Here is a 14,402-nt window from a genome sequence, read left to right as displayed (position 1 = left end):
GAACTTACTTCCCAGTGGACCACAGACATGAGCTGAAATTCATCCAGGGGGACTTTCCTGATGGTCCAGTGGCTAAGACTCCATGCTCCCAATGCAGGGGGCCCAGGTTCAATCCCTGGTCAGGAAACTCAAGCCCACATGCTGCAACTAAGACCTGGAGCAGCCAAATTAAAAAATTACTTTAAAAATAAAATAAAATTCACTCAGAGGCTGAACTCTAACCCTGACTCTTCCACCAAATGGCCACTACAGCACTTGAATAAACTGAATTGGGCAACGTCCTAATCAAGCTTCTCTGGACCACAAATTGCAACAAGCCCGTCTTGAATTCAGGTTTTTTGCAGGGAGGCATATTGATGGGGCAACTGAGCATAATTTCAATTAGCACAGCTCAGGCCAAATGCTTCCATCCTAACTTTATGAACTCTCCCTGGGTTTGTGCAGTGAAGTGTTGACCCAGCAGGCCTGGGCTGTCCAAACCCTACACATTCCAAAGGTGCTCAAGACTAGCCCTGGGACTTCCCTGGTGGTCCAGTGCTTAAGACTTCACCTTCTAATGCGGTTGGTGTTGGTTTGATCCCTGATTGGAGAGCTAAGATCCCACATGCCTTGCAGTCAGATAACCAAAACATAAAACAGAAGCAATACTGTAACAAATTCAATAGACTTTAAAAATGGTTGGCATAAAAAAAATTTTTTTTTTTAATCTTTAAAAAAATGAAAAGGCTAGCCCTGAACCAGTTCCCAGGTGATGACCTTTAAGCTTTTGGAACATCCTGGCTGATCTGAGCATCTCTGTAGACCTGGGCCCTTAGGTCATGCTGGAGAGTTTACACTAAAAATGTGACTTATGGTGAACTGATTTTGTTTGCCTGGGAAACTGAGTCATACTGCCTCAGTTTGACCTCTGCAAGGTGGAATGGGCTGCTAAATAACTGTGCGGACTTCATGCAATCATGACTGATCCCCACTAAAAACCCTGGATACCAAGGCTTGGGTGAACTCCTCTGATTTGCACAACCTGCTATGCGTTGTCTCACATGGTTGCTGCAGGAATGAATACTGGGAACTTTCCTGGCGGTCCAGTGTCTACGACTCCTTACACCCATCTCAGGAGGGCCCAGGTTCAATCCCTGATCAGGGAACTAGATCTCACATGCCACAACTAAAGATCCCATGTGCCATAGCTAAGACCTGGCACAGCCAAATAAAGTAAAATATTTTTTAAAACAGAAGAAGAATGAATGAATGCTGCCCTGGCAGCCCCATTTGGAAAGGACAACTTGTTCTTTTTTCTCCTGGACTCTGCCCTGTATGCCTTGTTCTCTGTTCACTCTAATCTGCATCCTTTCACTGAAATAAACTATACCATGAGTACAAACTGAACTGAACTGAACTGATGAGTACAAAAGATCTTCTGGGTCCTGTGAGTCGTTGTGGCAGATCCTTTAATCTGAGGGGGACCTTGGGGACCCCCAACACAGGATTCCATCATCCCTATGCCAACACAATATGTTCCTTAACATTTTTTCTGTTTTTTCTGTTTTGGCCATACTGTGTGGCACGTGGGATCTTAGTTCCCCAATCAGGGATCGAACCTGAGATCCCTGCATTGGAAGCACAGAGTCTTAACCCCTGGACCATCAGGGAAGTCCAACAGGACACATTTCTTGTATGAGCTGTGTCAGTTACCCAGACTCATCCGAGGACATGAAATTCCCATTACCCTACCCAAGAGAAGAAAGAGCCACACGTACTTTGACGGGGAGGTTCTCTACAATCTCAAGGTCCATCTCTTCCTCCTCGAGGCTGGTGGGAGGACGATGTAGAGAATACATTCTCAGCTGCAGATTCTTAGCTGCAAAACATGATGCAATGCACAAGATGAAATACTTGGAAAATGAGGTTTCTGGTCACCTAGACCAGACCTGCATCTTGGATGTTAGTAAATTTCACTCTGGGCATGCTATCAAAAAGCTGGGCATTGGGCCCCGCTGGTGGTTCAATAGTAAAGAATCTGCCTGCCAACACAGGAGACACAGGTCTGATACCTGATCCAGGAAGACCCCACAAGTCACGGAGCAAGCCTGTGCCCCGGAACTACTGAACCTGTGCCTCAGAGCCTAGGAGCCACAGTTACTAAGCCTAAGTGCCACAGCTATTGAAGCTCATGTGCCCTAGTGCCTGTTTTCCCAAGAGAAGCCACTGCAATGAGAAGCCTGATCACCACAACTAGAGAGCAACCCCTACTACGAAATAAAAAAATAAAATTATATTTAAGAAATAGCTGGATGTACATTTTAACAAATGAATCCTACTGTAGCCTTGACTCACACTTACTTAGGAGAACTGTGTTGTGGTTTTGATTGGTCCTCAGTTTGGATTTTAATTTGTGTGTGTGAGTATACAAGCTTGTTTCAGCTACAGTGTCTAATGAGTGACTTCTCTGAGATTTTTACTTAAAGGGGGGGCTTTATCCTTGGGATGAGATTATAGTTAACATGTTAGCATCTACTCCTTTTTCACTATAAAACTTGAAACTGGTCGAGGATGGAAAGAAAAGTAAATAGAATGAATGTATGTCTCCCAAGTCTACTGTTATTGAGGGGGTCTGAAAACCTCACAGCCTACCAGTCACAACCTGAGTTTCTGATGAAGCCCATAGAGAAGGGACAGCTTTCTCAAACTGTTTGACTCTTCCTCCAAAAGGCACTTGACAAAGTCCAGGCTTTGAAACAAATCAACATGTGTGGTCTGAACCCTCTCTGCAGTGGGTTTTCTCATCCATAAAAATGGGACAATAATATCTATTGGGGTGAGATTTGGGAGGATTAGATTATAGGTTGGCTAAGAGTCGAGCATGCTGGCTAGCCAAGGAAACAGTCTACAGCTGGGAGAACTAGCATTATCAGAGCAAAAGCAACCAACCACAGACAAAAATACACTGTCAAGGGGCTTCCCCGGTGATCCAGGCAGTGGATAAGACTCCATGCTTCCACTGCAGGGGGTGAGGGGGAACTAAGCTTCTACATGCCTTGCAATGCAGCCAAAAGAATAAAAAAGATTTTAAAAAAATACACTGCCAAGTGCACTCAATGACACAGAGCTATATGCTTTGAAGTGGATAAAATGCTGCTTGAAGTTGCATATGTTTTACTATGATAAAAAGAAAAGAAAAAAATACACTTGGAAGGAATATTAATTTGCTCTGTTGGAGACTGTTCTAACCCTTCTCTCCAAGCAGCCTCTTCCCTCCCAATTCTTTCCTGATCACAGATTTATTGGTACTGAAGCAGGAGCCCATTAGTAAACACGACTGTGTCCCTCACGGTCACCGTCTGTCTTATCAAAACCCAACCTACACAAATCTTACAAAGAATGGAGAGTCTGTACTTCTAATCTTGTATTCCTCTCCTCTAACACCCCTAATTTTCACTAGAGAGGGGGTTATATTTTGGTTAAAAATAAATTGTTCTTAAAAAGTTAAGATGACAATAGGAAACACTGCACATCACCCCAATCCTTTTTCTCCTCTGATTTTATTTTTAATTTTTAAGGGTTTTTTTTTTTTTAATGATTTTTTCCTTTTGACTGTGTGGGCCTTTGTTGCTACCACTTTCTCTAGTTGCAGTGAGCATGGGCTGCTCTTCAGCGTGCAGGCTTCTCGTTGGGGTGGCTTCTCTTGTTGAGGAGCACGGGCTCTAGACACATGGGCTTAGTTGTTCCACAGCATGTGGAATCTTCCTGGGCCAGGGATCAAACCCATGTTCCCTACATTGCAAGGCAGATTCTTAAACACTGGACCACCAGGAAAGCCCAAGATGTTTTCTTTTTTAATATTTACTTGCATGTATTTGTTTGGCTGTACTTGGCTTCAGCTGTGGCATGCGGGATCCTCAATCTTCATAAAATGTCATGCAGGCACTTTAGTTGCAGCATGTGGGATCTAGTTCCTCGACCAGGGATCAAACTCAGGCCCCCTGCATTGGAAGCTCAGAGTCTTAGCCCCTGGACAACCAGGGAAGTCCTTCCCCTCTGACTTTCAAACACTCAGTATCTTGGTAAAGTGCCACGTCTAACCTACAACTTCTGCTATTGTAAGGGAAGGTGAGTTACGGGAGAAACGGGGAGGAAATGGGTTGTCTGGCTCTGCTGGCAACATGATGGTCTGGAGCAGGATTTCAGTCTAGGCTCTACTAGCACTTGGGACTGGGTCCTCCTGTGTCAAGGGAGCACAGTCCCGCCACACCTTGATCTTGAACTTTTAGCCCCCAGAACTGGGAAAGAAGGCTGTGCTGTTGCTGTAAGCGATCCAGTCTGTGGTCCTTAGTTATGGCAGCCCCGGGTAACTAATAATGAACTTATTAACACCCAACACTTTCTCCTTGTATAAAACTTCTTACTAAGTCTCAGCTTCACATAAGTAAAAAGAAGAAACTGATTTTAGTCTGGGCAAGCGGACCCCTCCCTCTGGGTGAATGCCCCCCAGTTCCCCTCACTCCCAATTCCATACCTGATGCTCTATCTATCGACTCCACTTTTTGAAAGTCAGTCTCTTCTTCCTCTTCTTCCTCTTCAAACAGGCCAGGAAGGTCATCATCTTTACAGCCACATAAAGCGAAAGAAGAAAAATAAAATGCAATTGTTTCACTGCGCCAGCCCTGGAGAATCACCACTCTCCTTGGTGCTGAGAGTTGGACTGTGGCCCCGGGAGAGTCTGTTGAAGGCCATAGAATCTCTTGAAGACCATACCCTATTATGGTCTGTTGAAGGAGGTCGCCGAGAGGAGGGACCCCTGCGCAACCTGAGTGCTGTCCTCAGGCAATCAGGAGCTGTTCGCCCCTGCCCTGTCCGGGAGATGCCCACCCTGGGAGCCACTTCAAGGATGCACCGATAGATCAGCTGTGGTGGGAACCTCAAGGTGCTGTGGGTGCCTAAACCCCAGGAAGCTCTCTCTATAAACTCTTACGTGCTGGTGAGCAGGCAGTAAACTCACCCAGCCACACCCAAGACCGTCACCTATTGATCAGAGTGGCTGCCTCTTTCTCTGGTCTCTCTCTGCCCTCCGTGTACGGGGGCGGTTTGCAAACCAACACACAATCCCACTGAAATATCCCAGTTACTGGAGACAACCTTAAGGGACACAAAAGGAAGGCCTGTGCAAATTCTCCAGGAGATGAAGGTTACACGGGATGATCACACGTTATAAGCAGCCCAGAAGCAATGTAAGTGACCAACACGCACCCAAAAAGAGGCTCAACCCCACTAATTATCACACAAATGTACATTAGAATGAGGACATGCATCCAATCCCCTTTCATCTAGGGGACTGGTCAAAATTTTCATGATAATACTCAGTGTTGGTGAGGATGTTGGCAAACAGGCACCCCATCACCGTTGCTGGGTGTGGACTGGCAGGGCCCTTCTGGAGAGCAGTGTGGCAGGACCCATTCAAACCACAAATTCACACACCCACCACACCTCCAGTTCTAATAAAGAAAGTGTACAAAGTGTACAAAAGCACACATTGTGTCATTGTGTGTAAAATAAAATACTGTGGCAGGATAAATGTTCATTCATTAGGGGATAGGTAAATAAAATACGGTACAACTCTGAAGTTACATAGATCTATAGGCATGGACATGAAAAATTCTCCAATGTATCTTTGATGGAGGATAAGTCACAAAATACTATATATAGTATGACCTTATTTATGATTTTAGGAGCTCTCTCTATACAAGAAATGTTATCATTGCTCCAAGGGATCTTCCCAACCCAGGGATCAGACCCAGGTCTCCTGAATTGCAGTCTGATTCTTTACCAGCTGAACCACTAGGGAAGCCCAAGAATACTGGAGTGGGTAGCCTGTCCCTTCTCCAGCAGATCTTCATGACCCAGGAATTGAACCGGAGCCTCCTGTATGGCAGGTGGATTCTCTACCAGCTGAGCTACCAAGGAAGCCTTATCATTATATACATACCATTATATATAAAGATAAAGATGATAATGATGTTGAATATAGATAGATAAATTGATTTCAGAAAAGATCTGGCAGGATGTATAGCAAACTACCAATAATGGTTACCTAAAGGAATGGGATGCACTTTCCAGGTGGCTCAGTGGTAAAGAATCCACCTGCCAAACAGGAGATGTGGGTCTGGTCTCTGGGTCAGGAGATCCCCCGGAGAAGAAAATAGCAACCCACTCCAGTATTCTTACCTAGGAAATCCCATGGACAGCGGAGCCTGGCAGGCTACAGTCCATAGGATCGCAAAGAGTCAGACATGACTGAGCAACTAAACGGCAACAACACAGGAATGGGAGCAGTGAAGAATTCTTTTACTTTTCTGTGTTTCTAAGTTCTACATTATATGAATTTTTAAGAGAACATCTCCCAGTAATACTTGCTGGAACTATTCATTACTTAATACTGAGCAACTTTTAGATTACTGCATAACTTTGCAATTTCTAAAAATTACTGCATAAAAATGCAAGCAAGTTATTAAGTGATCTGGACAGTATGATTCCATTTTGTTATTTCAAGAAACAACACATGTTTAGCTATTAGAACAGCATCTTGAACTAGATGCTGCTGGTCTAGACACCCCTCTTTCCTCACGACCAGCATCTATTTGTCTCCATCCAAATAATTTTTAACTAAGAGCAGAGAGAAGTTTTGACTCCATAAAGCAGTGGTCCCTAACCTTTTTGGCACCAGGGACTGGTTTCATAGAAGACAATTTTTTCCACAGATGTGGTGAGGGGGCTGGTTATGGGATGATTCAAGCAAGTTACATTTATTATGCAGTCACTGATCTGACAGGGGGCAGAGCTCAGGCAGTCATGTGAGTGATGGGGAATGGCTGTAAATACAGATGAAGATTCACTCACTACCCCGCTGCTCACCTCCTGCTGTGCAGCCTGGTCCCTAACAGGCTCAGGGGTTGAGGACCACTGCCATAAAGGATCCAATAAAACTGTCCAAGGGTCTTTGTGAGCCTGCAGGCTTAATGAGCAGAAGGGGAGTGACGGTGTGAGACCTGAGCTGGGGAGAGCCCACCTCTGCCCAGGACCCAACATCCGATACTATCCTGGTGTCTCCAGGAGCAGTAACTTTGACTTTCCCGGAACAGCATCCTCAGCAGGGAATATATTTGCATTCTCAACATGTGATGACAATGAGAAGACCCAGAAAAGGAGGGGAAGAATGCTGGCGCAGGGGGCATGGGTTGTAAAGACAGACCAGAAACAGACATAGCTCTTGAGGGATTTCCAAGCACCCTTTGGAGGAATTAAACAGGGGCACCCTCTGAAGTGAGTTTAAAATCTGCTTCTGCATAGAAGAGGGACATCTTGCCAGGAGGTGATGGGCTAAATATGTGTGAGTATATACAGCACAACAGACAGCCACCGAACTATGAACAGAAGCCCTCAGAGGTCACGAGAAGTCCAAGCTGCGTAAGTTACATCCATTTCTTAGGGTCTTGGGATATATATATGTGTGTATATATATATATATATATATACACACATATATATATTTTAAGGATATATAGAGAGAGTATACTTAAAATGTTTGTATATATCTTTTAACTACACAAAATCAGTTACTGAACTTTGTGGTACATGAGAAATAGTCAATCCTGTTCGTTTATCTTTGTATGCATAATTTCACTTGGTGATAATGAAGGAGTCTAAATTTGAGGTCCTATTATAATGAAACATCCAGATCCAAAGGTCTATCAGGGAAGAAGGGGGCGGATATAAGTTAGATTCCAAATGCTATGAGAGTTATCTCTCTGGGTGTCATTTATAATTCGTTATTGCTGTTTATTTGTGGGCTTGGATTTTCTACAGTGAGTATGTGTATTATTTTGTGTGAAGAGGGTATACTTAAAATATATGAATGTGGCTACTACTACCTTTTAAGAAAATAAAAAGTTCCGTGTGACTCTGCCTTCCCACCCAGTGGAAGGCCCTGTAGGGGACCCAGAAAGTCTCCTGAAGATGTGACAACTAACACAGAAGGCTGACGTTGATGTTAACGAGACGTGTGTGTATGTGCTACTAAGTCGCTTCAGTCGTGTCCAACTCTGTGATTCCATAGACGGTAGCCCACCAGGCTCCTCTGTCCATGGGATTCTCCAGGCAACTATACCAGAGTGGGCTGCCGTTTCCTTCTCCAGAGGATCTTTCCAACCCAGGGATCAAACCTGCATCTCTCGAGGCTCCTGCTTTGCAGACAGATTCTTTACCACTGAGCCATCAGGGAAGCCCTTGGTTAATGAGACACATCACACAAATTCAGTCCATGATAACGGCACTGATGCCAACACTCCCGCTGGGAGAGAATCTGCGTGTTTCTCAGTCTCCTTCCCAACAAGCACCTCTCTAAGTGTCCCCTGCCCTCTGTCTTGTCTCCCCCTGTCCCCACCCCTAAGCCCTCTCCATGTCCCTGGGCTGGAACAGCCACCTCCATGGAGAGTTCTGGGCATCAATCACTGTTACTATCTTTATTTGAAATGCTCAATTGTTCAACATAAAGGTTTACATCTGCTGTAATGTTTTAACACCTTGTTTTGACGTTACTTTACAAGTGCCGGGCGGGAGCCTAGGAAGATAGGAAGGGGTGCTCTTCTCCACCAAGGTGGACCCTGTCATCATTTGGCAGAGTGAGCATGACGTGTCCCTCTCAGCCCCTGGGCCACTTCTCTATCCATCTACTGCATGCCATTGGACAGTGACTCATATTTTTCCAAGTCTTTATTATGTGACCTGTGGGGATGAGTTCGTTGACCTTCTATGTGCCATGGCTTGCCTATCTGTAAAATGGGATAATAATACAGCGACTGGACACGAGCTTGAGTGAACTCCAGGGAGTTGGTGATGGACAGGGAGGCCTGGCGTTCTGCAGTCCATGGGGTCGCGAAGAGTCGGACACGACTGAGGGACTGAACTGAACTGAATACACCCACTTCATTCGGTGAATAGTTGATTAACGCGTTTGGGGGCTTCCCAGGCGGCGCTAGTAGTAAAGAACGCTCCTGCCAATGCAGGAGACACAAGAGACGCGGGTGCAATCCCTGGGTCGGGAAGATCTCCTGGAGGAGGGCACTGGCAGCCCACTCCGGTGTTCTTGCCTGGAGAAGCCCGTGGACAGAGGAGCCTGGCGGGCTACATACAGTTCATGGGGTCGCAAAGAGTCTGGGCACGACTGAAGCGACTTAGCACGCACGCATATGTTAGGAAATGTACCTGGTACTGATGCAGCGATAAGTGTTTGCCGTGATTACTTATCTAAGTGGGCCTATCCGGCTCACCTACTGCCTGGACTGGGCAGCAATAAGCATTTGCGGACTGCCCGGGAGGCCAAGAGTGGCGGGTGGGCGGGGATCTGCCTTCCTCGCCGGAGTGGTGGGAACGAACAGGGCCGAAGGGGGCACGGCGGGAAGGCGGCCGAGGGGCTCACCGATCTCCACCTCCACCTCTTCGGGTACCACCTTGCGGTAGAAGAAGAGAGTCGAGGCGCCCTCCTCGTCGCTGGTCTGGTTGAGGAAGTGCAGGATGAGTTCCTCGGCCTCGCCGTCGTTGCGGTTTAGCAGCTCCTCGAAGAGCTGAGGGTCTGTGATGCCGAAGGCGTTGTACACGCGGTCGCGCATCCACAGCACTCGCAAGTCGTCCATGGCCGAGCAGGACAGACCACAACTCAGCGCTCAGCGAGCTGGGCGCCGGGCGGGCGTCCGTGGCAACGGCGCCCTTAGCAACGGGCGCCCCGGCAACGGCCGCCGCTGGCGCGGGGACGCACAGCCCCGGGCCCCGCAGTCCCTGCGCGCGCCGGCACCGGGGCCCAGAGCTCACAGAAGCGCGAACCGAGACTCGGGAGGGTGGCGCGGAGCCCCTGGGGAAGAGCCGCGAAGCCCCAGCCTGCGCGCGGAGGGTGGTCGGGGCTCTTCTCCCGGATGGGCGCCCCCTTCCTTCTGGGAGGACCGAGGTGAGCAGGTCGGCATTATGCAAGGAGATTGAAAGACGGGCCAGGGCCAGTCTCAGCCGCCGAGGGTCTGCAGGCCTGTAAGTGCGCCAGGAGCCTTGTAGGTGCTGGATGCGCAAGGCCTCTTGCTTTTCCACCGCCAGCCTGTCTGGGAACGTCCCGCCCGCACTTGTCAAGAAAACGGGCAAAACAAGTGACAGACATTTGGCCTCAGCATCTCGGAGGTGGTAGAGGGAAAACGACGCGAGGCAAAAGAACTTCAGTCTGAGCCCTCGGTCGCTCTGGATCAATGGGCGTCAGAAGAGCAAATACATAGCGAAGACTTCCAAGAAGGGGCAATTTCCTTCTGGTGTACCAGGGTCAGGGAGCGGGGAGCCCCAAGAAGGGAAACTGGCTACAGGATCAAAGGCTTTGTAGCCAAGCCAAAGGATAATAAAGCAAAACACCCGCCATTTCAAAAATATATTTATTTCTCATTAGTAAAGGGAAGTTGAATACTGATAGGAAGGTGCAAATTTGTCCTTTCATGCATTTGTGGATCTTTTAACTTGTTCAGTCCTTTCCCCTCACAGAATTGAGCCCCTAGATTCAGAATTGGGCTGAATCTAGCCTTCTTACTGGATTTTCCCATCAAGGAACAAGTGGAATGTTCAAAGTATTAAAATTCTAAACCAAAGTTCAGCCTGGGTGTTGAAAAATTATCACTCCAAACTGTCTTATTTTCATCATCTTGAACTAAGATTTCTTGCTGAAGATACACCAGATGGCATGCAAGCAAACCTGGTCTTAAATTTAATAAGGTTGTTTGTAAATGCAGGCTGAGGAACAGTTGATGTTATTTCTCTTCCAAAATGAATCAGGCCCTAAAGTGTCTGAATTTTTAACTCATAAACATAAAAGTTACCTAATGCTACACACAATCTATGCCTTATTAAACTACTGCAGAATGAAAACTGAGATCAGAGTGTTGTTGTAAAATACTCATTCCATAATGAGGACCGAGGAGCTTTCAGTGAAAGGTGACTCCCCTCAAAGTCCTACCCATGATGAATGGCCAGTCCAAGGCTCAGCATGACCTCCAACAAACCCTCTTTGCACTCCTTGATTCAGCACAATCACACCACTACAAGGACCCTCTTCATCCTTGCAGGGCAAAATCAACCTCTATTTTACTGAAGAAATCCCTTGGATTTTTATTTTAGAATGGACAGCTGAATGGAAAGTGGAGAATGTGGCAGTAGTGACATTTTGAATTGGTGAAATAAACAGATACTTGGCATCATCCAGACAATTGACTGTTTTTCCTCTGCAAGTTTGCTATCACAGGAACGAAGTTACATCTTAACAACTGTATAGGTAATACTTCTACCAAATCACTTGCAAACAAAACAGAGCAACAGCTCTGGTAACATGACATTAGAACCACTAACTACATAAAGAAAGAAAATTTATCACGAAGCCTGCAAGATGTCATTAAACTCATTAAACTCTTAATTCTTGAGAGTTCTTTCACAAAAATTAGAACTAACAATTTGTGTTTAATAATACCATTACATTCTACAGAACTACTACATAGGTTTCAACTGAAAAGTGACTCTTCACTCTGTTCTATGCCCTGATAAAGGTAAAGTGGTAGGGAGAAGTCTGAGCCTGCAAGGCATTAACCACATTTTGTATTCACCCAACAGAAGTGTCTAACCTTATATCTTTCTGGGAAATTTAACATTGAGAGCAGAATCATTTTTAAGTTTCATCAGCATCACTTTGTATCATATTTTAAGATGAGGGACAATATCTCATGGAGGAGTAGCATGGAATCTTGACTACAATTAAAAAGGTTTAATGTTAGAGTCACAGTTATGTCATGATGTTCACTTCATGCCCCTCAGCAAACAGGCCTTGAAATCACCTGAAAAGATACACTTAAATTCAGGGCCACCATGATCTTAGCTTGTAATGAGAGTCCCAAACTCTCTCCTACCAGCCAGGGTGAAGGAGACAAGCAGGTCTCTTCATGTGAATTACTCAAAATGTTAAGGAAGGGAAAACACTGCAGGTTTCTTTTTGAAAATAAATATCTAAAACCCGTTACAGTAAAATATGAAAAATGAACATAACTTATAAGAACACGGGACAGATAAAAATGTTCAGCTGGACTGACTCAAATGTCAAGTGAAAAGATGAATTTAAACTGAAGATTATACATTAATGGCTTAGTAAGAATTGGTTTTCAACTGATCTTAGTAGCTTTTAAAAGTTTAACTCTAAGTGCCTTTATCAGACATTTATTTAGAATTAGTCTGAAAGTGGAACACTATAATTATACTGTTCTAAAGGACAGGTGCGACCTCTTCATGGTAAAATATCTTAATTTATATTTTATTATAAAAATATACAAAATACTATTTTTTACCTTTCCTTCTTCACTTAGTATAAACCCTTGTTGGTTCAGGAACATCAGCCAACTGAATTCAGATCATATCCATATTATGTCTTCTAAAGTCACACTGGATTTTAAGGCTCAGTACACAGTTTATCTTCTCAAATATACAATTATCACAATTGGTTTTATGTAAGGATAACAGGATAAAAGTCTTTAAAAAAATATACAAGTGGGATAACCATATTGTTGCATGTTCTTTTATCCCATTTTCTCCAATTATTAAAACAAGACAAAACTGTAGAAACAATTCTACTTGTAATTCTAGATAGCATACAATAAAAAAGTTTGTATACTTTTAATTAAGCAAAATATAATAAATGTGAATCTTCTGTTATCCGTCATTAAATTTTTTTTAAACTACTTAGCTTCAGCTGTTGGAAAATATTATCTGACAATTTCAGGTGACAGAATAAGTCTGGCTTTTTTTCTTTTAATAAAACGAAAAGGAATCAAATATCTAAGACTATTTTCAATTCGCCATTCAAAATTAGCTTCTCTCTCCCACGCCTGTATTTTTAAAAAACCACCACAACATAACTTTTGCATGAACTTACATTTGCTCATCATAAAAACTGAAAGAAATTTATATATCTGAAATTGAGAAAGTTTACAAAATATTTAACATATAAGGAAGAGGTATATCTTACAGATTTGGCTACGTCATAAGGCAATTAATGAAGATGGAATTTTTCCTATCATCAATTTAACATAAGGAATTCTACAACATGATAATTCTCCATAAATCTGAAAGCTTGTTGGATACTGCAATATGATCACGCCAGGTCATCAGTGAACTTCGAAGAAAGTAATCTGAATGAGAAAGGAACAAATTTGGTGCCTGCACCAATGTAGAATTTGTTCTGAAATTCTACCCTAAAAAAAAAAAAGAAGAAAGTATTAATGAAAGATTCTAAATAACATTTCCTACATTTCTTAAAACATGTACTAAGTTAAAAAAAAGTTTCTAAAAAAAAAAAGTTTCTGCACTTCCAAACGTGCTTCATTCCATATATGCTCTTGGCACAAACACTTTTACTGAGATAAAATACACGCACACACTGACCCTTTGTTGGCTTTCTCATGAAGGAAATGCTGACACCTCATGTTACCTCCCACTCTATGGACATTCACAAGAGAATTAGGAATCTCTCTCTCCTCGTAACTGGACACAGAGACAAGTAATCTGATATATAATGTAAAACATTAAGAAACATGGCTTACAGTGAGATAAAGTAAACTGTCAGACCCAAATTGAGTTGAAAATATTAAATACACATAATTATTCATCAAGCATAAACTTGCTTTTTACATGTCAGGGACAACAGATCAGAAACAAAACAGAATTTTAACTCAGAGGATCAGAATACAGATCTCAATACTGGGAAGGAAAGAACTAGCCTAAATAATGTATGTACACATACATATTACTGGAAATGTTCTATGTGTATATATATCGGGGGGGTGTTACTGTCTTAAGTAACAGTTCTGAAGCTCAATTCCAAACTCACCAGTGGAGGCGGATGGCATGAAGAAATGCAGAAAGCCCTTCCATGACCAACAGGATGAAAATTGTCAATACTGCAAAGAGAGCGATCACTGGGAGCAGCACCAAGACCCCGTAGGTTGTGTCCACCCGGAGGCCGACGTGCATCAGCATGGCCCACAGGACCTCAGACAACTCTGCGTGGGAAGCATTTTGCAGAGTTAACCTCTGTAGACGTCAGTGAGTCACTGCCATTAGCTAGCTAGACTGAGTTTCCTTCTGAGAAATTCTGAATTGTTATCCCTAAAATAAATACAAACCCGTAAAAGATACAATCTGCTCCTCATGTAAAAATTACGTGAGCAACCTGATCATCTCAAATGTGGAGGATGACTTGACATTCCAGAGAAATCAGAGGCCTGCCTGCCTGCCAAGGAGAGATCTTGACCCAGATGGGGTCTGGCCGGCTCAGTCCCAGTGCAGCCCTG

The 14,402-nt window shown here is 44.1% G+C and overlaps 2 protein-coding genes and 2 non-coding genes across 5 annotated transcripts in view; 1 reads left to right on the top strand and 3 right to left on the bottom strand.

Annotated features, from left to right (window-relative positions):
- The window catches only part of DNAH10 (dynein axonemal heavy chain 10), a 154,839-nt gene extending 145,156 nt beyond the window's left edge, over positions 1-9,683 (bottom strand). For both annotated transcript variants that reach the window (XM_065904874.1, XM_065904876.1), the window contains exons 1-3: positions 9,470-9,683; positions 4,514-4,600; positions 1,758-1,858 (exon numbers count right to left, since the gene is read on the bottom strand). In XM_065904874.1, coding sequence (XP_065760946.1) covers positions 1,758-1,858; positions 4,514-4,600; positions 9,470-9,683 — 402 coding nt within the window. The remainder of the gene's footprint in view (positions 1-1,757; positions 1,859-4,513; positions 4,601-9,469) is intronic.
- On the top strand, positions 55-127 carry TRNAW-CCA (transfer RNA tryptophan (anticodon CCA)). The gene has a single exon. It is a non-coding gene; the product is annotated as a tRNA-Trp (tRNA).
- TRNAG-UCC (transfer RNA glycine (anticodon UCC)) lies at positions 1,578-1,650 on the bottom strand. Its single transcript has one exon. It is a non-coding gene; the product is annotated as a tRNA-Gly (tRNA).
- Positions 9,684-10,437: 754 nt separating the features above from the next.
- ATP6V0A2 (ATPase H+ transporting V0 subunit a2) overlaps positions 10,438-14,402 on the bottom strand; it is a 40,436-nt gene continuing 36,471 nt past the window's right edge. Inside the window, exons 19-20 of the mRNA XM_065904877.1 lie at positions 13,940-14,111; positions 10,438-13,304 (exon numbers count right to left, since the gene is read on the bottom strand). Of these exons, the coding sequence (XP_065760949.1) occupies positions 13,205-13,304; positions 13,940-14,111 (272 nt within the window). The 3' untranslated portion in view covers positions 10,438-13,204. The remainder of the gene's footprint in view (positions 13,305-13,939; positions 14,112-14,402) is intronic.

The sequence above is a fragment of the Muntiacus reevesi genome, chromosome 13 (assembly GCF_963930625.1).
Source record: "Muntiacus reevesi chromosome 13, mMunRee1.1, whole genome shotgun sequence".
NCBI classification, from domain to species: domain Eukaryota; kingdom Metazoa; phylum Chordata; class Mammalia; order Artiodactyla; family Cervidae; genus Muntiacus; species Muntiacus reevesi.
Note: the sequence above shows the minus strand (reverse complement) of the source record. Positions and strands in the feature narration are given on the sequence as shown.